Source organism: Eschrichtius robustus, chromosome 5, assembly GCF_028021215.1.
Source record: "Eschrichtius robustus isolate mEscRob2 chromosome 5, mEscRob2.pri, whole genome shotgun sequence".
NCBI lineage: Eukaryota > Metazoa > Chordata > Mammalia > Artiodactyla > Eschrichtiidae > Eschrichtius > Eschrichtius robustus.
This window is the reverse complement of record NC_090828.1, coordinates 4,902,988-4,925,691: the sequence shown is the minus strand read 5'-3', so window position 1 is coordinate 4,925,691 and position 22,704 is coordinate 4,902,988. Positions and strand designations below refer to the sequence as shown.

The window sequence follows — 22,704 nt, the reverse complement described above, 5'->3', positions numbered from 1 at the left end:
CACATGACTAATAAAGAGATTGCAGCCAAAAGACAATTCTACTCTTTGCTCCACCATAGACAGAGTTCCCTGAGCCAAAAAAGCAAGAAATGCCTGCCTAGAATCGGATGTTTTGGTTGTAGATCATTAAAAATCAGTCTTTCTGATGCATCAGTAAATGAATGAGGTGGTAGCAATTAGATCAACGTTTGCCATTTCTAAGTAAGAGAAGAGGAATATTTGAGATGTCACAAAGCCCTTAAATTTCTTACTATGCAAACTAGTAACAGATGTTGAAGCTTTGAAATTGGTCTGGAGGGTGAAATGATTCACAAGGAGGTGGTGTAGCTTCCGGTTATGAGTATAGACTATTGCTCCGGGCTCTTCCCACTGCATTGGTTATCTGTTGCTGGCAATTAACCCAAATCATAGTGGTTTAAAACAGTAACCATTTTATTATTGCTCATGACTCTGTGGGTCAGGAATTTGGAGCAAGGATGTTGGGGACAGCTCGTTTCTGCTCCGCAAAATGCCTTCTAGGGCTGGGGCATACAAGATGATTTCTTCAGTCACATCTGGTGCCTCAGCAGACGTGGCTCATACGGCTGGGGGTTGACGCCAGCAGGTCAACGACCGTCGTGTATCCGAGACCCCAACTCTCCTCCATGTAGTCTCAGGGTCTCTCCCTTCTCACTGTCTCCCTAGAAAAGTGGTCCAATTTCTTACAAGGATGCTAGGGCTCCCAAGGGCACAAAAACAGGAGCTTCCGGGCCTTCTTAAGGCTTCGGCCAGAACAATAGCGTCATTCCCACCACATTCTACTAGTTAAATTAAGTCTGAGGGCCTGGGATGACAGAGTGAGCTGAGTTTTTGAGGGTCATCTTTGGAGACTAGCTACTTCAATCTGCCCTCCCACGTGCAGAGTACCCTAACCCTGTCCCCAGATTCACAAAGTCTCATTCCATCATGGCATCTGGCTCAGGCTTGAATCCAAGATTGTCATCTACATCAGGTGCACATGTAGATGAGGCACCTGGGATATGACCTTTCCATCTGAAGACCAGGTACTCAAGGGACAAGTTATCATACACATAAACACACACGCACGCACACGCACATTCACAGTGCTGACACCGGCACAAGAGAACCACAGCAGGTACCTCATTCCAAAAAGGAGGAGAGGGACAGAACACCTGTAGATATTACTGGTCCACAGCACAGGGTGTGTTCTGCTTCCAGGGGTATCCTCCTTGGCCCTGGGCTCTGCTATCTGAGTCAGCCTTCCTTCGCCATTAAGAAATGGCCTGTGTTCACAGCTGTGTAGCTTTCTCAGCCTGTACTTGGGTTGAAGGCCCAGAGCCTCTTTTCATTTTGAACCTTCTCTGTGCTTTTTATTTTTTTTTTATTTTTTAAATGAATTTATTTATTTATTTATTTATTTATTTATTTATTTATTTATTTATTTATTTTTGGCTCTGTTGGGTCTTCGTTGCTGCGTGCGGGCTTTCTCTAGTTGCTGTGAGCGGGGGCTACTCTTTGTTGCAGTGCTCGGGTTTCTCATTGCTGTGGCTTCTCTTTGTTGCGGAGCACAGGCTCTAGGTGCACGGGCTTCAGTAGTTGTGGCACGTGGGCTCAGTAGTTGTGGCTCACGGGCTCTAGAGCGCAGGCTCAGTAGTTGTGGCGCACAGGCTTAGTTGCTCTGTGGCATGTGGGATCTTCCCGGACCAGGGTTTGAACCCGAGTCCCCTGCATTGGCAGGAGGATTCTTAACCACGGCGCCACCAGGGAAGTCCCCTCTGCTTTTTAGTCCAAAGTGGTGTAATTCCTTTAAAAACCTTGTGGGTGTCCTTTGTATCAAATTACAAATTTTGTCCATTAGGCAAAAGCCAATCCACAGGTTCCTGTCTCTGATCCACAGATCTTCTAGTAATGGGAAGGGTGTACCTTAAATCTTTCTGAGTTCTCAAGAAGGGGGTCTGACTGCCACACTCTTGGTGGGGTCTTTATTCTGAGATCACATCTCCTGCCATTCCCTGGATTGGAGCTTTGTTCTGAGGCCAGTTCTTACTCTCAGAGTTTTCTACTGCAGGAGAAGCTGGGATTGAGAAACCATTTTTCTCATGGTCTGGTCCAGTGAGGTTTTTTTTTTTAAATTTATTTATTTATTTATGGCTGTGTTGGGTCTTTGTTTCTGTGCGAGGGCTTTCTCTAGTTGTGGCGAGCGGGGGCCACTCTTCATCGCGGTGCGCAGGCCTCTCATTATCGCGGCCTCTCTTGTTGCGGAGCACAGGCTCCAGACGCGCAGGCTCAGTAATTGTAGCTCACGGGCCTAGTTGCTCCGCGGCATGTGGGATCTTCCCAGACCAGGGCTCGAACCCGTGACCCCTGCATTGGCAGGCAGATTCTCAACCACTGCGCCACCAGGGAAGCCCCTCCAGTGAGGTTTTTAAATCAGAAATATTTTTTCTAATTCTGCTTGAAAACTACCTTGATCTCCTCTCCCTCCTCCCAGACTCATCGGGGCTCATCAGAGCAGTTAGCGTGTTTGGCATTCTGCTGGGAAATCTTAGCCACGTCCATCCAGGGGTTCACTACACATCCTGGCCGTGCTGCGTGTTCCCACAGGGAGCAGGTCTGCTAACTGTCCGTCCTGACAGCGCACAAGTCGGACCCCTTTCTCCAACCTCAGGGAGCATTTTCCCCACGGTCCTTCCAGCTGTTCAGTCCCTGCCAGCCTCAGCCAGCTGCCTGGTTCCAAGCCAGTGACATGTGTTTTTGATTTTTGTTAACAGCAATGCAGGATGCTAGTTGTGTTTTTCTAGTCTATTTTTGCCTAATACTCTACCCCAAACCCTAATGGTTTGAAAAAACTATTATTATTTCTCATAATTCTGTGGTTCAGGACTGTGGACAGAGCACAGCACGGCCTCCTGGTCAGAGCTCCCCGAAGCAGAAGCTGCCAGGATTTCTTAAGGTTTAAACCCAGCGTAGGTAGCGTCACTTCAACTGCTACTGTTGGTTAAAGTGAGTCTCAGGCACCCCTGAGTCAGTGTGGGATGATTTACACAGGGACACGGATACCACGAAGCCTGGTGCATTGGAAGCTGTCTTGAAATCAGCTACCAAGCTGGCTGTGTGAGTTGGGCAAGTTACGTAGCCTCTCTGTGCCTCAGTGGCCTCATCTGTAAAATGGGGATAGTCATAGTCATTACCATCAGGTCGTCATAAGCTTTCAGTGAGTTAATACTTACTTGTAAGGCTCTTAGAGCAGCGTGTGGCTCACAATGAGCCCAATATTGTTCTGAAATAAAAAATTTTAAAAACAGGTGCATAAGCCATACGAAATTCAAATAAAGCATTAACTGTAATTGACGTCTACACTGGGATAGCTGGTCCACGAGAAACGATCTTAAGCAGGAAATCGTTTTTACATGTACAAAAGTGGCATCTGAAAGATAGACCAAGTATACATTTTGACATTCCGCCGTGCGGTTTTGCCCTGGGTCACACAGAATCAAAGAGACTTAGAATCAGAAGGGCCATTTACACTCGCTGATGGGAGCTGCCCGCCCGTGTGTCTCTGGCAGAGCGCCTTCCGGCCTCTGTCATCTTCTAGCTTGTGGGATCAGGGCTTCGTGTCCTTCAAAAGTTTAAGATGAGCTATTTTTAGGGTTTTCCATTTTCCTGGTAGTTAGAGTAGAAATTGTGTAAGTCTGGGATGGCAGAAGCATGGGGGGATCCAGTCTAGGGGCTCAGCCTGCAGTGAGGGGCTGCTGGCATGTTAGAGCATCCTGCTTCGTCGGTAGAAGTCTGTCCTAACGGGAGGTGACGGGTTCTCTCCCTTCAGCACTTCGGGGGAAATGCTGTCTGTGCTCAGAGGAGAGCCCCACCGTGTCTGGAACCTTTTGCTCTGGGAGGAGTCCGGGGCTTGGCTGTGTAGCTATGTGACATCTCATTGGGCCTTTGTGGCAACTGTCCTTGGTCCCTCAAAAGAAGGGCAAGCCGGGGGCAGGCTGCACTCCAGAGTTACAGACGAGGCTCGCCCCCCGGAGGGCAGCGGAGCCCTGCTTAGGCAGCTCTAGGGGTCCAGACCCATGGGTTCACTGTCCCCAGGGATTCTTGAGCAGGGTGACCCCAGGCAGGGATCAAGCACAAATATTGGTCTAGCAGATTCAGGATGGAATGGTTTGACTTTCAGAGTCTCTTGTGATTCTGAAATTCTGTGATTCCCACTTGATACAAATACTCTCTCAAAATCAGGGTTCAGAATTAATTTAAGAAAAAAAATAGAAGGAAAGCAAAAGGAAACACATCTTTAATCCACAGAAGCTGTTTCCTGAGTCTCCTCATTTGAAGTTCAATTGAGCCTCTGATTGCAAAAGTTCATCCTGCTTGCTGCCTCCCGCGCCCTCGGCTCATCAAAGACCTCGTGTCTCATCATGTTTTTCAGGATGGGGCTCTTTTTATTATTTATGGAGAGACCACACAGTTTGCTGGTCTCTCCTAGGGTTTTGGCTGACCTCTTCTAAAGGTTCACACATGTAAGTGCAGAAGTGGACCCTGACGTCCAGAGCTGTGGGCATTAATCCACAGCCCTGGGCTTTCCTGGGACTCCCCTTCCAGGAAGTGCAAGCCTGTGGATGGCTGTTGTCTGGGTGATAGGATGGAGGTCCCACGTGGCCCAGCCGTGGGAGGTCCAGCACCTTGGTCCAGACCCCGCTACCGCCTTCTGCTAACTCTTGGCCGGAGGTCGCAGACACAGAGGTGCCTGCGTCTGGCCTGCGGACGTGTTGGGTTTGGCCTGAATTACACGCAGATGGTGTATAACCCGTTGCTGACATTCTAAAGTAAGGAGCCGTCGCATAAAGCTCCAGTTTTTCTTCTTCTCTTGGGTCATCAGGAAATCTGGAAACGCAGACGCGGACCCTGCGTTCCCTGCTCAGTCCGGGGCGCCGTTCCTGGACCGTTGGCTCCGCTGTGCCTCGTTGACCTTCTCCACCCCATCAAGAGGTCTGGCCTTCTCCACTTGCAACAGCCTGACCACCCGCTTCCTGGAATCTTTTAGTAAGCTGGAGATTTGCTTCCATAAATCCTCGTCCCGGTCTCCCCTCTCTCCAGGACACTCAGAGTTTAGGGCATTTTCAGGGTACTCTTAAGATTTAGCAAACAGAAACCCCTACCTCTGGATCCATATACAATGTATTTTCAGGAACAGTTGTGAGTCTGTTCATGTTAGAATGGTGCTTATCTGTTCTTTCACGGCGTGGATATAAAATACCAGACCGAATGCTACTGGTATTTTATATTCCCTTGCAAATCCTGGATTCTCAGTGCCCTCTCAAGAGAGGAACCAGACTGGAGGTGCCTGCCAGGATGCTGGGTGACCCGCCGCTCTCAGGTTTGGGATTCGTGCCCTGGGAGGAGGGGCTGGTGCTTCGAGACCGAAGGCTGTAGGCCCGGAGTGCTGGGGACACTGGTCGGTTTGACCATTGTGGTCACTGCCCACAGGCCAGAACTTAGCAGCCCAGTGTAATGGCAGGAATGAAGAGGGCACGGTGGCTGGTCCTGTCACTTCCCATCACTAACGAGCTCCCTTAGCTCTGTGGTCAGAGTACACGTCTGTAACGAGGGAGCCGTCGTAACTCTGCTACCCCTGCCCTGCTTCTTACGGGGAGCGAGTGAGAGAGAGGGCATGACGACGCTTAGAAACGCATCAGCACCTGCTAGCGCTCAGGCCACTGAAAGAAAAGTGCGCCTTCCCTGGTCCAGCTCTGCCCAGACCAGCAGCTGGGCGACCCCATCTTGCATGCAACGTGACGTGGGGAGCCAGGCGGCCAATCGGTTCAGTCTCTACTGCAGTCTTGGGGAGGTGGGCTCTGAGGGGTGGGATAATAAGCCCAGCTGGGGCCAAGGCTGAAGGGCAGAAATATGGTTCCTAGGCCATCAGGGTGTTCAGGTCTGCTGAATGTTGCAGCATTTGAATAGTACATGTAATCAGAGATAATCCTCCGAGGTGAACCACGGAATTTATTTAAGATTGTCAAGATTTGGATTTTTTTTTTTCCAACAAGACATTAAGTTTTCCTAGGACCAAACAAATTGGCCTAATTTAATTTCCCAGAAAACTATGACGTCGTCTCTTCACGTGGCCTCCTGATAAATTTTCCCTTTATTCCCTTAAGAAATAAGTCTTTATACCTTTCACCGGGGAGTGTAGGATTTGCTTCTGAAAGTGCCCACGAGCTAGCTGAAAGACTTCTGAACGTCCATCTGCACGGAGCCCCGGGGTGTGACCTGCGGCCTGCATTTCGTTTGAGGCTGGAGGAAAAGCTTTCTGAGGCCCAGGGCAGCTCTCAGCCACTAATGACACATAGTAACCCCAAGCCCCTGGTATTGTTGGAATTCCAGCTAAAATGGATGGTGGTGGGAAAATGTGAGCCTGCAGGAGAACTTGCATCATGTTTTGTTATGCTGAGTTTTAATATCTTAGAAATCCCACCAGGGAGGGACATTTCATGATTTTAAGTGTTGCCTTTTCATTATCACTAATTCATTGTCACCAGTGGCGACCACCCCTCTCCCACTGGTTCTTACTTATGTCCTGGAACTTGTGTCGCCTTGGTTTGTAAGTAAAAGTTTCCTCTGGGCCTGGTTCCCTTTGTCAGTCTGTGTGCCATGTTTGGTTTATATTGGTTGAGATTCCAAGAAATCAAGGTCTGCAGCTTTATGTCACGTGCTTTCTTTAAGTAAGAACTTGGAAAGAAATGCTCTTCCAAAGGTTTACTTGTCGGTTGCCTCAAACTTTGAAATGTTTTCTTTCAGCGACAGTAAACATTTGTGGTCAGAGTCCCGAGTTGTCCATTACATTTGTAAAATCTGGTGTAAAAATAATGTCACAATATTGGTAATTAATTGGAACTTAATTCTGTTGCATAAAAAATGCTTACTTGATTTTTTTCTTGTGTTTGGGTTCCTGATCAATAGAATCAGGAGGCGGACGGAGGCTGGTAAGAATTCCCAAGGGGACTCAGGATGCCTCTGCTTCTTTAAGGTGTCGGATTCTATTTCAAACTTAGAACTTTCTTTCTGCCTCGATCTGGGTGAATTCACTAGCATTAGTCTTATGCTTTCGCAGTCATAATTATCATCATGTAGGTTTATAAATGGGCAGCAAGAGGAAGAGCAAGGAAGGAGATTCTTCTGTTTTCCTTCTTCTCTGTGAACAAGAGTCAGACGAACCCAGATATGAGAGCTCAAGTTGAAATTGAGTAAGGACGGCGCGAAGCCCCAAAAGGGAAAGAGAAAGTGCGGAGTCAAGGTGTTGGGCCTGGCGGAGCTCAGGGCTGCCTTCGGTTTTCTTTTTAAATTAATTAATTAATTTATTTATTTATTTTTGGCTGTGTTGGGTCTTCGTTTCTGTGCGAGGGCTTTCTCTAGTTGCGGCGAGCGGGGGCCACTCTTCATCGCGGTGCGCGGGCCTCTCACTATCGCGGCCTCTCTTGTTGCGGAGCACAGGCTGCAGACGCGCAGGCTCAGTAGTTGTGGCTCACGGGCCCAGTTGCTCCGCGGCATGTGGGATCTTCCCAGACCAGGGCTCGAACCCGTGTCCCCTGCACTAGCAGGCAGACTCTCAACCGCTGCGCCACCAGGGAAACCCCCTGCCTTCGGTTTTCTTAACTCAGGAAAACCTACAAACAAGGCGGAAGGTTTGCTGGGAATTGGTAGTTAAAACAAGAATGAATTCTCATCAGTCATCTAAGGAAGACTGGATTAAATATACTTCAGAAGTGCGTTGGTTTCAAATTTTGAATGGTTTTCAAGAAGCCCTAATGTGATTTCATTAAAAATGGCTTAAAGTAAATTATACACAGTTCATCTATTAAATGCCGTTGCTAAGTTTGCAAATGGAATTTCATTTTTAATAAATTAAGGTCTGAAATGAAGAACTGTAAAAAAAAATGTTCTTATTTATAAATATCATGAGGTAAGAATATGGTTACTGTCTTATTTTTAGAAAAGGAAATGTAGGTTCCTTTTTAATACCTTTAGGGGCTCCATGTGCTTATAACTTAGTTATAAGAAAAGGTATGATGTGGAAGGAGGACGGTTTGTATTACATTTGTTGAACCAGTGGCATCAGGATGGTTTGTATTATATTTGTTGAACCAGTGGCATATCTTAGCACTCATTAATGTCACAAAGTTAAGTTCTACACACACATACAAAAGGAAATTGTTCTCCACACACACACAAGAGGACATTGGTTGACTATAAATATATTGTATGAAAAAGAAAGGAGAAAAGCAAATTACCAAGCTAAAAATGTGCCATTTCCATTTTAAGATGGCAGAGAGAAAATGAAAGTTTAACAATTTAAAAATTACCTATGTGCCTACTCTTTTTTTAAAAAATGGACACAGGACTTTATAATTTATATTTATTAATTTCTGTCTGCCTCTTTTTTCCTTACAGGGCATGCTGCTGAAGCGAAGTGGCAAATCACTGAACAAAGAATGGAAAAAGAAATACGTCACCCTGTGTGACAATGGTGTGCTGACCTATCATCCAAGTTTACATGTGAGTATTGCTCCTTCGGAGAAATTAGCAGGTGTTGGGCTGTGAGGGGCAGAGGGGGTCCCAGCACAGTCAAACCTTTCAGCTCTGTTGGAGGTTAAAGTAGTATTTAAATGAGAGTAAAAATTTTAAGTGAGAGTAAAAAGACAGGAGCAAGTAGTAAAAGAGAAAGGAGAAAAAAAAGAGATCTGTCTGAACATCTAGACTAGGGAACCCAGGGTCAGCTTGAGCAGCTGAGAGCAAAAACAAGAATTAAATGCAATTCATGAGTCAGTTTTTATTGTCCGATAAGAACACATACCAGTTTGTGAGGCAAGTTCGTTTTCTCTGTGTAATAAAATCTCTTATACTGGTGATTTTTATAAGATAGATTAAAAGACAATTAATTTCACTCTTGGGGGAAAAGTAGACATTCCACCCACGGTGAGCTCTTCTAGAAAGCTTTGGTAAAACCTGAAGACGGGGTGTAATGACTATTCCGGAACAACACATTCCATGAATCCTGCGTGATGTTTATCTGCCCTGATGTAGACAAATGCGTAGATTAGAATATATAGTACTAGCTGGTTGTTTGATTACATCACAGTGTTAAGCTTTTCATTTTAAATACTTAAAAAAAATTGCACAGTGATTGGCAAGAAGTTAGAAATAAACATACGGAAGAAGATGAAAATCCCCAAATACCCACTGGAAAACATGACTGCTCACATTTCGGGGTGTATATTCCCAGCCATTTCTATACTCTGTGCTTTCTCCTTCCACAAGCATGCAGTACCCCTGTGCACATGGCATGTGGCTTGCTCTCCTAGACGATGCCAGATCATAGGCACCTTCCCATGTCAGCAGATGTATGCCACCAGTTTAAATATTTATATAACATTCATTCTGCACATGTGCCCTAATTGACTTAACAGTATCTCCAGAACAGACATTTGGCAAGTAAATTTACATTTTGAATGATTTTTGCTGGTGTAAGTAACTCTAATCAGGTTCCTCTTTTGACACTTCTGTGCCCTCATCCATTTCCCGCAGAGTCCTAGCCGTAGCCTTCCTGAGTTTGAACAGTGTGTGCTTTTAAGGGCTTTGGGCATGTAGTGCCAAATTCCTGGGAAGACGGTATCAGTTCATCTCCTCTGGCTTTTTCCCCTGCGCTCTCAGGGACATTTCCCTTTTTAAAAAACCTTTCCAATAGGATGGGTAACAAATGGTACCCTCGCTGTGTAATTTGCTTGCTGGGGTGAATTGCCCTTTTCCCTCTTGTCTTTCAGCAGTGGCTTCACCTTTCTGAACCGTGTTAAAAAGCATGTGTTTCTTTAGGTGTCTCTGGTGTGTTTCTCCTGTGGATGGCATGCTTCCCATGCTTCACCATTAAGTAGACCTTTGAGATATATACTCCTTCTTTTACAGAGGAAATTCCTTTGTGCTTGATTTATTTGGGGTTATTTGGGGAGTAGAGTCAGGCTGCTTCTCCAGTGACCTCCAAATCAGAGACTTAATACCATCCCATGAGACCTGCCTGTGACAGTCCTGTCCCCCCTCCAGGTCTTTGGGGTTCTCTCCGCAAAGCTGCCCCATCAACAAGGAGGCTGCCCTTTCCCTGGCGTAGTTCTTCCAAAGACCCCGTCAGAGAGCAAAGCCGGATTATTGACCCATTCGCTTTATGTTACTTAGAGGGAGACGTGCAATCACCGCCTTCTTGCTGGGAAGTAAAAAAAGTGAGATCTGATTGGCGATGCGTCTTAAGTCACCTTACGCTCACCTGCTAAGCTCAGGAGCCATCAGAGGGGCATTTGCTCCTTCTTGCCAAGGGGGAAAGATGGTAACAACAAAAGATGGTACTGGAACATTCCCGTCGGAGGGCTGATGCCCACTTACTTTTCATCTCAACCTCTTGGTGATATAATCACCATCGGTTCTTCAAAAATTCTCCCACACAGTCTGCGTCTCGTGATGGTCCTCAATGCCATCTTTTTTTTTTTTTTTTTTTTTCCTATGTATGCACGGATATTACTGGAATCCAGAAAAGGAGCACAGTGGGGCTTTGTTGTGTAATTGTAGGGCAAGCAAGAGCCAATGTCATTTTAAAGTGCATTTCAGTTAATGCCAGTCTCTTGGGAACTGGAATTATTGATGCAGGTACACAGTTCCCTGAGGGAGTGGCTTAATCTAGAAGTGGATTTGAATTACTAGAGCATGAAGGGATGGCATGACCTTCATTGTAATCCTTCACTGATTTTGTCTGTACAGCTAAGCTTTGGGTGAAGGTTTAGAGGGCAGTGAGTTTCAGGTATATTCTCTGGCACGTACCTGGAATGGATCTGTTCTAGTCTAAGTTGTTGGGAGCTACAGATCCCCAGCAGCTGAGTTAGACTGGCATTCTTTGGTTCCAGATGGGAGGAGGTATTCAAGGGGATGTCCAAGGGCAGAATGCTGACTTTCCTTAATAAGAAATTCGGGAGCATGCAGATGTGTTGCTAGTTCAAGTCCCAAAGTTCTGCATCATGGAGAATGGCCCAATTATTTGAGTCTGGAAAATTTTAAAAGGTGATAGAACCAAATGCTCTCAAACACTGATCACACTGTATCCCGCACTCCCTGGGTTATCTCCAAGATGTATTATGGCAGAAGGACCTCTAAGCTCATTGGCCACTTGTGCTGAGGACCTAAGTGGTTAAATGTTGGGGAAATCTTGCCCAGGTTGGTGGCTTTGGGTTTCAGTACTGTCGGTCATCACCCTCGTACTGGCCATGGAGCAGGGGACCAGCATTGATCTCAAGTAGCAGGGCCTACAGCCTGTTCCTCTCCAGGGAGCCGAGGAAAAGAACTTGGCTAAACAGCCTGACATTTTCAGATAGTTTTCTACAAAGATTGTGTTTGTCCTTGGTGGAATAACTGTGCCAGCTCCTGTGTATCCTCGTAACTTTTGACGATGAGGTAATTGATTTACCAAAAAGGAAACTGGCATGCTTTTGTGAGGGTGGGATTCCAATAAGGTAATGCTCCTGTAATGGGGTGGGGTTGGGCGTCTGAGAGCAATAGGCCTGAGATGCATCAAACGTGTATCATTCAAACAGATGTTAGGCGGGGCCTGTAGCAGCCCCAGCGGCCCCTTCAAAGCCAGCATTTACCTGTTGCCGTGTGGCTCTCTTCTTGGTGGGACAGGCGTTTATTTCCTGTGCACACATGCACTGCACACGGACTCCATCAGGCTGGACCCTGACTCTATCACGAGTCACCTTCGACGTGGTGTCCTGTTGAACCCAAGTATCTCGGCGGGGTCTTGCACACAAGGAAGACTGGAGCAAGAGTAAACGACTGAATCAAGCTCGTGTGGAAATAGGCCAGCGTGGTGAAGGCCCTGAGTTGTTTTATTGCAATCAAAGCGCATCACCTTCAGAGCGTTGCCTGCATCAGAGAGCGTGGTCTGTAAGGCTGGGCCCCCTTTGCAGGGGCTGATCTAGACAGCTCCTTTGTTAGCTAGCCAATTTAAAATCCCAGATGACCACCCTGACCCGTGCTCCTGGACCGACAGGCAGGCAAGGCCAGGAGTTTATGAGAAGGTACAGAGTTTGCTGCTGGGCACAGCTGCCCCACAAGCCTCTCTCCTTCCCCAGCCTTGCCGTATCAGCCCCTCAGCTCCCCTGGGCTGCCAGCGATGCTGGTTTTCTCAGGTGTTTTCTTGGACAGGATGCTCCAACAGTACTGGGCTCTACCTTTAACTTACTTCGGGCGCTGTGGAAGCAGGAGACTGACCATTTCCTTTAAAAAAAAAAAAAAAAATACCCACACGACTCTTGTATTTTTTTGTCTTCGTTGGATGCCCTTTAAAAAAAAGATCTCCCAGAAGAGGTCATTTCTATTCTTGAGGGAAACAGATACGGTTTCCTTATTACACAGGTGTCTGTGGAAAGTGTTTATGTAAAGATCATCCTTTGGACCCGAACCACAAGTTTCAATCCCAGCAGACGTCTCGCACGCGTTGGTGGGGTAGAAAACAGACCCAGCCTTTGGACACAATAAACTGTCAGTGTGTGGCCCCAGCTGTGTGCTCAGCTTGTGGAATCCTAGCAGGATGGCGTGCTCTGGCTTGTCAGAAACGGTGGCTTCAGAAACAGGCTGGCGGTCATGAAACTGGGGGGCCTCAGCTTTGCAGCCGGCAGTGGGGTTGGTGTGAGAACAAGTTCATTGAGTGCTTGGAATGGGTCAGCTGCCAGGGGATCTGACGCTGGTCCCCCTACATGGCCTGTCCCCCTCAGAGCTCACATGCACAAGATTAATAGAAAGGGACCTCGGGTGGTGTCCCCAGGACATCACTTCCCACTGGTCACCATAGCTTCAGATTTCCCTTTCCTTCTGGCACATCCTTTCACACCCACATCTTCTTCCCAAGCCCTCAAAGTCGGCCCAGTTTGACGGCATCATCCCGGATGTGTCTTTCTGTTTTTCACCCCAAGCCTCATCTCAGCTCCTACACAGATTATTTAGGAGCCCAAAATCCTTGCTCCCTCTGACACACAGCTTGGCCTCATTCTGCCATTTCTGTAGCACAGGCGTCCCTAAGCCTTCCCTGTACCGCAGATAGACGTCATTGAAGGACGCTTTTTCACCCCAGGCATGTTTCCTGTCGTTGAAAACCTTAAACAGTTCTCTTAGGGAGGAGAGACCCTCTCAGAGCAGTGGAATAGAATCGCCTGTGCGTGGCCAGATCGTGGGAAGTGATCATCTGGAAATCAGAGGGAAAGTGGGCCAAACATTGATCCCACCCAGACGGAGAAAGTTCCCTACAAGTTGATATCAGCGATGCCTCTGGACCCCAGATTTACTCACTCTGTGGTCCGTGAAGTCCCAACCCCACCCTTCGCCCACTGCCACCCCTCTTGGCCTGCTTCCGCTCTTCCCCAGGGGCTCAGGGGCCGACAGCAGTGGCTGGCTTGGGCTCATGGGGTCCCCTCCCTCCTGCATTGTAGGTAGAGAGGAGGAGATGCAGGCACAGGAGGAAGAAGTGATGGTGGATTTCAACCTAGATGTTCCTAAAGATCGGTGGTTCCCGCCCTGGGGAAGGATAGCCATGGGGTCTGATGGCAGGGGCAGAATAGCTGAGCAGAGCAGCCGCTGGGGGAGGACTGAAGGAACCCACAAGTCCATGGCATTGTCTCTGTAACTGAGTGTATCAGCACCTGGTCTGTGGTGGGCCTGGGCTGCCGCCTTTTCAGAAGGTGGAACTTGCCTGTGAAGCTTCAGCTCACACATCCTACCCTTCTGCACACAGTCAGGCTTCATTTCTTCTCAGTGTGCATTTTAAGGTGGACACTGAAAAACTGGCTGCACAGCGTCTGCTCTGGAAATCCAGAGAAAGAATCCTTTAACTGCAAGGGGATGCTCGGTGTTACTGTCTTCTCAAGCTCACTTCAGACTCTCAAGAGTGTGTGCGTCTGAAATTGTCACCAGGAACCCCTAGCAAATGGAGGCTCACAGAGTCAGTTGGACTTCTAAGGACACCCCCCATTCCAAGTTTGGAGTTGCTGGGTGGGATCAGTTTCATGGTAAGATGAAGACCCGGGCTCAGAAAACAAGCCAGTTGATTTGATTCGTCTTTCTTTCTCAAGATGCTGTTATTAAATTAAATAAAACCTAGAACGCAGTTTAGATAACACGTGGAAAACTCAACCAAGATAACGAAGCTGCTTTGGCTTTGTAGAGTATCCGACTGTCCTGGTTTTCCTAGGATGCAGGACGGCCAGTGCTAAAACCTGGGAAGTCCCAGGCAACTGGGAGAAGTTGGTCACCTGTGCTTCAGGACTGACCAGCTTAACTGCAGCACTTTCATCTCCACGTGGCATTTTGCAAAGACAACCCTAACTATATAAATAAGACTGAAATAGTAAAAAGCAAGCTGTTGGGCTTCCCTGGTGGCGCAGTGGTTAAGAATCCGCCTGCCGATGCAGGGGACACGGGTTCGAGCCCCGGTCCGGGAAGATCCCACATGCCGCGGAGCAACTAAGCCCGTGCGCCACAACCACTGAAGCCTGGGAGCCTAGAGCCCGTGCTCCGCAACAAGAGAAGCCACCGCAGTGAGAAGCCCGCGCGCCGCAACGAAGAGTAGCCCCCGCTCGCTGCAACTAGAGAAAGCCCACGCGCAGCAACGAAGGCCCAACGCAGCCAAAAATAGATAAATCAAAATAAACACATTTTTAAAATAAATAAATAAAAAGCAAGCTGTTGACTTCTGCAGCTGCTGCTCTGTGGTCTGTATTTTTTTGATCCTCGGAAAAATTGTACAACTATAAGACCTTTAAAAAGCCCTACCTGCTTAACGTTTTTGGGGGGGACACGTCTTAGTGTCCCGAGGTTTTGTGACACTCTGCTGGTTCCTAGTCTGGGTGGGTGAAGGGCAGCCTGTTCCGAGAGCCTTGGATTCCCTTTCTGTGGACTTGAATGTGAGCCTTAGGGAGCACCTTGGTAGAAAAATGGGGAGGATAATGAGAAAGAACTTGACCTCGGGGCTGCACAGTTCAGCATCGCCACCCATTCATCTTCCGTGTCGAAGGAGCTGCCGTCGAGGGCACGGCTGAAATTCCTGCTGGCAAAGGTTGTGTGCAGGGGGACTCCTGAGTGGACCTGTAAGAGTTCTCTCTTGGCTGCAGGTCAAGCCAAGGACTTTACGGTGCCCGGACCAGGAAGGTCCTCCCGGCTTCCTCCTGAGCACACGTGGCAGGTGTGGACAGCCCACCTGGCTGACCTGTGCTTGAGTTGCTCACACTTTTGGAATCCTCCCTCCTGGATCTCTTTCCCATTCTGTATGTTGCCTGAGTTACAGTAGCAGCTGGGGTGCTGTCATTTCTCCCTGCCCTGCAGAACTGGGCTTTTCCTTCTTACAGGACATTCATTCCTAATCAAGTGCCTTAGACTCTCCAGCTCCACAAAGCCTCGGATTCTGCAGGTTGCTGACATTTCCTTGTTTTTTTCCCCGTGGACTTGAACTCTGAATTGTTATCAGAATGCTGATTTCAGTATAAGTTTCTAGTTTCAAAATCAGGCAGAAAAATCCACTTGTTTACTGATACTGATGCCAAAATAACAAAAAGATGTGAGATGCTTTCCTAAGTAGGTATGCTTCTCAAAAGAAATAGTTAAAGGTAAAAAGGAAGATACCTTTTGTTGTAAGAAGAACAACTCTTGCCTGTACCCACTGCTGGTAACTGTCATTTAAAATAACACAATCCTGGGAATTCCCTGGCAGTCCAGTTGTTAGGACTCTTCCGGTTTCACTGCCAAGGGCCCGGGTTCAATCCCTGGTCAGGGAACTAGGATCCCACAAGCCTCAAGGTGCGGCCAAAAATTAAAAAAGTAAAAAAATAAGACAACACAATCCTCACGTAAAATGGGGACGTTTTACTTGAGGACTGAGGATTCCCTAAGAATCAGTCCCTTCAGGCCACTGCACACCCGTGAAGGGAGACCCCCATCTCTTGAGGTGGTGAATTGAGTTAACACGTGGAAAACCTCTCCCTTGTTTTCCCCAGAACATTGCAGAAGCCAGGCTACAGGGCTAGACAGACAGATTCCAAGCCCAGATTTCCAGATGTAGAAGCTTTGAGTCATGGAATGACTGATAACCCTGAGAGAGAAGTCAGGCCTCCCTTTCCTTCTGAGAAGATGGTGTCTGGCGTGTCCTGGCTGTGTCACACCGCGGCAGTCAACCTGCTTCGTTCTGTGATGAACGATTACGGGATCTTGCTACCCCTGTAGAAGCCGCAGTGCCGGAAGCTGTCCTCGGTCCGTACGTTCCTCTCCAGTCTGGCTTCTTGTGTTTCTGGTCTGATGCTCGTCATGCAGGTGGACTTTCATGCCCTTTGTCCACGGGAGGTACACCTGGTTCCCAGGCTGCCCACCTGTCCTGGCGCCTCTCACGTCGGTACCGCTTCGTCTAGCGTAGCCTCACCGAGGGCAGGGACTGTGCCCGGTCCCCCGTCTGCCCAGGGCTAGCACGGGCTCAGCACACAGGCCCGGACGTAGGGGCCACGTGGCAGGGGGCATGGCTACTCTGGAGCTTCACGTCAAGTCTTTGCTCCTAGGCTGCCTGCGCTCCACACCTGTCCTTGGTGATCCTGGCTCTGCTTTAAAAATTCTGGTGGGACTGGGACGGAGAAAGCCACCCACACTGCACAACTAGACCTCCCTAAGAATAGATTAGCTTACGTCGGGGTCGGAAGAGAACACACACACAAATGGCATTATACGGATGCCATAAAATCTTAGAACAGTATTGGAACCCAGAACAGTCCATGTACAGGTAGGTTAGGAAAATATGTAGGCATCAGGGAGCAAAGGTCTGGAGCTTTATGGCAACAAATGAGCACTTCTGTTCTCTAGTCTTACTGCCTGTTTCAGACAAGTGGGAAAGGGTTTGTAAACGGTACATCGGGCCGCGACAAGTACATTGGACCGCGACAGGTGTTTCTGCAAGAGTTTCTCAGACCGGCAGGAGTCAGCTCTGAGAAGCACCGAAAATCCCAAGTGTGTCTGCTGCTTCTGGGCCTGAAGGGATAAGCCCTGTGTGCGGGGCTTTGTCGAGGATGGGACAGAGGCTCACGTCCTTCAGCCTCCAGCGTTCTCTGCTTACCCAGAAGCAACCACAGGCCCTTTATCCAAACGGATCAGTTTCAGGGCAGACCTGGCCTTTCAAGCCAGTGTTGTGGGAATCACCTCGAGGACCTGGAGCTGCTGATTTGTCCACCTCAAGGCGTACTGAATGCTCTGCCTTTTCCAGGGCAGGAACCGACGCAGCTTACGGCAGGCGCTCGATGGGAGAGTGTATTCTGAATACACCCCCCTGTAGTCAACGTAGGAGTGTAGGCTCTTACGTTTATACGCACATGGCTCTGGGCGGAACTTCATTCAATGTGTTTTATCTGCAGAATGAGATCAAGGTGTGTTGGATCTCTGTGGCCTCGAAAACATCGTTACCTCCTTCCGTCTTACAGTTCCTTCCTTCCTTGATTTCAGAGGCGTTCCCGTCAGCTTCCCCCCCCCCCCCCACAACCCCGAGTCGATACCTTCTGGTTGCAGGTGGACAGAAGCAGCCACGGACCGGGCCCCCTCATTCATGGTTTCGGCTCCTGGCATGGCCCCATCCCCGCCGTGGCGGCCTGGAGGTGCCCCTGTGGAGCCCCTGGGACTGGGCAGCTCCCTGGAATCAGGAGGTGCCTTTCGAGGTGATTGCTCTGCTGGCCTCTCCTTCTCCGCCGCAGTCCCTGGGAGTTCATCAGGAAGACCTCAGAGGTCACAGTTAGAGAGACGACTTCCCAACCCCTACCTGTCCTGAACTTTCAGAACTGCACGTCTGCTCGGTTCTCCTAGAGTGGTACCTGCCCATCGCGTTTGCCCAAACCTGTCCACACGCAGGGCGGAGAAGAGCAAGTCTTCCCATGAGCCGTCACTTGTAATTCACATCACACGTTGACTTCCGTCCCTGCATTTGTTTCTTTTAGACGTTCTGTGCGGAGAGGATTCCCGCTTCGCTTCAGACGGCGTCCTTGCTCCCTAGCAGGCCCCTCCGGGCCTCACCTGCTCCCCTCAGTCTCCCGCCATCCCTCCTCCACAGCTCTGGTTTTCTTTTAGTTCCTGGCACTGGCAGTGTTCTGGGGGCTCCCGGTCCTAACAGATGCAGTCGCTGCCACCAGCAGTGTTCCTTCCTGCCCCCCCTCCTGGTGGTGTCTTACATGTCACCTCCTCCCGGAAGCCTCCTCCCCTCCTAGGCCTGTGTGGGCACCGCTGCTGTGTGCCCGCACCTTACCCTCTGGCTCATTTCCCTGTTCTCTTGCCTTATTTCATGGCCCCGATTCTCCCCCAAAACTGGGAGCTCCTCGGAGCCAGAGACATTTTGGGTCCCGTTGCCAGCGTTTCCTTCACGTTGAGCCAGTACTGTTTTGTCGAAGGAATGAAAGAATGATGGCACGATTAGCCGTACGCGTGGCCTGTCCTCACATCTGTAGGCCTGCAGTTCTGAAACTGTAGGAAAGGAAGCCACCATGCGATGTTTTTAAGCCACAGAAAAGTGTCACAGTCACTTCCAGGCTCCATTTCGGCAGAATGAAGAAAAGGTCACCAAGGTTGGAGAGGAGTTTGAGATTTTTTTTTGGTTTTGTTTTGTTTTATTTGTAGTAAAATACACATCACATAAAATTTGCCATCTTCACCATTTTTAAGCAGATAGTTCAGGAGTGACAAGGCCGTTCCCAGTGTTATGCAACCGTCACCACCATCTGTCTCCGGAACGTCTTCATTTTGCAAAACTGAAACTCTGTCCCCATTAAACACTAACTCTGAACTCCCCCTCCTCCAGCCCCTGGCAGCCACCAGCCACCCTTCTACCTTCTGTTTCTATGAATTTGACTATTCTGAGTACCTCATAGGAGTGGAATCACGTAGTATTTATGTTTTGTGACTGGCTTATTTCACTTAGCATCCTGTCTTGAAGGTTCATCCGTGTTGTAGCATTTCCTTCCTTTTTAAGGCTGAATAACATTCCATTGTATATACATACAATACCATTGGATATATACAGTCCAGGGATTCAACCAACTGCAGACCGAAAATATTCGGGAAGAAAATTCCAGAGAGTTCCAAAAAACAAAGTTTGAATTTATCGCATGCCAGCAGCTGTTTATGTAGCATTTACATCGTATTGGGCATTATAAGCAATCTAGAGCTGATTCAAAGTATACAGGAGGATATGTGTAGGTTATATGCGAATACTATGCCATCTTATATAAGGGACTCGAGCATCTGCGGATTTTGGTGTCCATGGGGGTCCTGGAACCAGTTCCAGGTATACATACCACATTCTGTGTATCCATTTGTTGGATGGACACTTGGGCTGTTTCCTCCTCTTAACTATTGTGAATGATGTTGCTGTGAACATAGGTGTACAAATACCTCTTTGGAGCTTGAGGTTTTAATGTAAAAACTACAGCGTGGGAGAACTATTGAGAATGGCTGAATTTCAAGGTGCCCAGCATTAACGAGGGCCCTGGATGAGAAATAACCACAGAGAAATTCGCTAGGACCAGTCAAGAACATGGTGGGTTCTGGAGGTTTAATAACCTGAATGATGGTCTGGAACCCACGTGGCATGCAAACACCCACCCACCCCTGCCCACGTGGGCCATGGGCTCTCTCTGTGTTTGCCAAGTGCCCACCAAAGGTGAGGGAGGCTGTCCCTCTCTGCTCTTTAGGTGACCTGGGAAATATTTTTGGCATTCATCCAACGAGTTTCAGATAGCATGGTAAATTATTTCTCCCGTATATCAATGATTTCAAACCCATGGCATGATACTGCCACAGTAGTATAAATATTTTCAGGGAATAGCTACAACTTTTGTTAGAAAAAAAATGACTACTGAAAAACTCATACCTATTACACATACACAGAAATGTTAGATTCTTTATCAAAGTCTTATTTCTGCCCTGAGGAATTCCTTGTTTATTTTAGATAGCCCTTGGGCTTTGAAAGTGTTTAGATTGATGGTTAAAATGGCCAGAATGCAGGCTCACCGTAGTACACGTTGTCTTGATGTTGAGAACAGAGTGACCATAAGCAGGGTGAGATCAGACAGATAAAGTCTTCATATCTGTTTAGAAATTAGACCACCAGGTAGCCTAGACCCTACCTAACTTAAATTTTTTTCTACATTAAAAAATTCTTCTGCCTTCTTGCTTTTCAAAAAAAAAAAAAGTATGTATATGTTTTTATAACTGTACAGATTTAACCATGTAGCTTGTGGATCTGAGTAAAGCTTCCAGAGGAGTCCTTGGAATATTGTCTTCTCAGTACGCAGCATGATGCTTCATCCTTGTACCCAATCTGTATCACTTTGTTTTCCATTTCGGGCCTTTTGAGGGTTACTAATCGTGGCCGGAAATTCTTGCGAAAGGTAAATAAATCAAACCCGTCCATTTTCTTCACTGACGGCAAGTCGCTCCAGAGAACTGTCAGTGGGAGAGATCGGACGTGGGGGACAGTGCGGGAATGTTCTTTTTCCCTGCTGCCAAGAAATGGAATTTCATTATTCGACTTTGTTAAGTATGTGCTTCTCCGGTTCTAACCTGGTTGCCGGCTGGTTGCTACAGTGTTGGGAAGGAAGGAGAGGTGGAGATGGAGAGACCTGCTTCTTCTCAGGTGTGCCTGTGGCCCCAGATGGAAACCAATCAAGGTGCGATTGATGTTCATTAAGTGCTTGTCAAAACTGAAAAATTTTCTAATCAACAGCCATCTAGCCGCGGCCCCGCCGATGGCTGGGAGTACCGCCTCTGCCTCAGCGGCTGTTTGCCTGTTACAACTCTAGGCTAAAAATCCGCTGATGATTACATTAGGCTAAGCTGCGAAGTAAATGAACCATATCTTATTTAGGTGCCATGAGCTTCAGTGTAGTCCTGCCCCGCAGGGAACTTGATAGCGTTTTATGGCTTTAAAATTAGTGTAGCTTCCCATTTGCTGCAGGGTGCTGCCTGTTATGCCTTTGAACTCAATAAGCAAAGGGAAGGGGGCCTTTTGTTTTTCTCCCTTATTTTTCTCCCTTGCATTTTAGCAATTTTGTTTTGCATCTTTTCCAGACGGCATTTTGCAATAAAAATGTCTGACTACCCTGTACATGCCTCCCCCACCAAAAAAAAGAAAAGAAAAAGGAGGAGGGGGGGAGAAAAAGAAGAAGAAAAAGTAGAAAATGTCACGCGTTTGCAGAGGACAGTTTTTTTTTTTTCCTATGCTGTGAAGTGAAAACTAGCTTTGCAGGTCACCTCCGTGGCTTATCCTGTCGGAATGGCCACCCCCAGTGGGGACGCTGCCCGCACTTCAGGAAATGCCCACATAAAATCAGAGGGCAAGTATTTAAGTATTTTTATTGGACAAGGGCAGTAAGAGCCAACATTTCTTAAGGGCTTTGGCATTCTTTCAAGCTCTTTGTATATTGTCTCAGTTAATCAGGACAACAATCCCATGAGGCAAGAACTGTTAACACCCTTATTTTTCAAGATGTGGAAATCTGGACCCAGGCTGATTAAATAGCGTGGCCCAAGCCCACAACTCCTAACAGGCAGAGGCTCCCAGGCACTGTCACTCTGAGGCCATCCTCTGGCCCGGAGGAGGCTACCTTTGTTTTCTGTGGACATCCATCCTTGGTTTAGGAAACCAGAAAACTATGTTCATCAGTGAACTGACTGCTATTCATCTGAAATGAATCTGATCATACTACTGTAAACCACCTTGGCGGGCAGTCAGTAGCGTTAGGAAAACAGAATCACTCCTAAAAAAACAATGCGTCAGGAAAAAAAAAAAAAAAAAATGAGACTTCCAGACAGGCCTAGTGAAAGTTTTGAAATTAGAAGAAGTATTTAAATTTTGTGATGGGCAGAAACTGAAGTGGGAATTTTTCTGTCCTATGTTGGGTCAAATGCTAGAAGAAAAGGCTTAGCGATCATTAGTGTCCTCTGAAGACAGACGCGTGTGCTCTTCTGTCTTAAAAATCTGTTTCTTCCCTCTAGGAGATCTCTTGTCGCCACCCCTTCCTTCTGACACGCCTTTAAGTGGTGTCCCTATGCTTTTACTCCTTCCCATTCCTTTGCAGTGTCTGAGGTGCTTTCCTGAGTGTGTAAATCCTACTTCTTCATTTCTTCAGTAAAAAGTCACTGTGTGTCTATCTTGTGTCAGACACTTGCTTGGTGCTGGGGATACTGTCCCTGCCCTCACAGAGCTCACAGATACTAAATAAATGTACAAATAAACATAAAAAAAAGAATCTGTTTCTTTAAGTGCTTCATGTTCTAGCAAATTCATCCCAAGAAATCTGAAGTTTTAAAGAGGTTCAGATAGATCTAATTATCATTATGGTGAACATTCCTACATAACTCAGAATTTCTAAGATCTAACTACTGGTCCAGTTGTTTCAAGCCATATTTAATTATTAAAATAGCCGTGGAGCCAAGGAATGGGGCTGGCTCTTTGTAGTTCATTGCTGTGAACTTTCACTCATGCTTGCCTCTGGGAGAGACCTAAATGCATATCCAACACATTCATTTTGTATAGGCTAGGTCTGAGCACGCATGGGTTACAACTGGGTAATATTCAATTTAACCTAAAATGAGAAAAATCTT

At 47.5% G+C, this 22,704-nt stretch overlaps 1 protein-coding gene across 4 annotated transcripts in view; it reads left to right on the top strand.

Moving 5' to 3' along the window:
• The window catches only part of AGAP1 (ArfGAP with GTPase domain, ankyrin repeat and PH domain 1), a 543,380-nt gene that overhangs the window by 331,147 nt on the left and 189,529 nt on the right, over positions 1-22,704 (top strand). For all 4 annotated transcript variants that reach the window (XM_068544179.1, XM_068544178.1, XM_068544180.1 and 1 more), the window contains exon 10: positions 8,452-8,556. In XM_068544179.1, the coding sequence (XP_068400280.1) occupies positions 8,452-8,556 (105 nt within the window). The remainder of the gene's footprint in view (positions 1-8,451; positions 8,557-22,704) is intronic.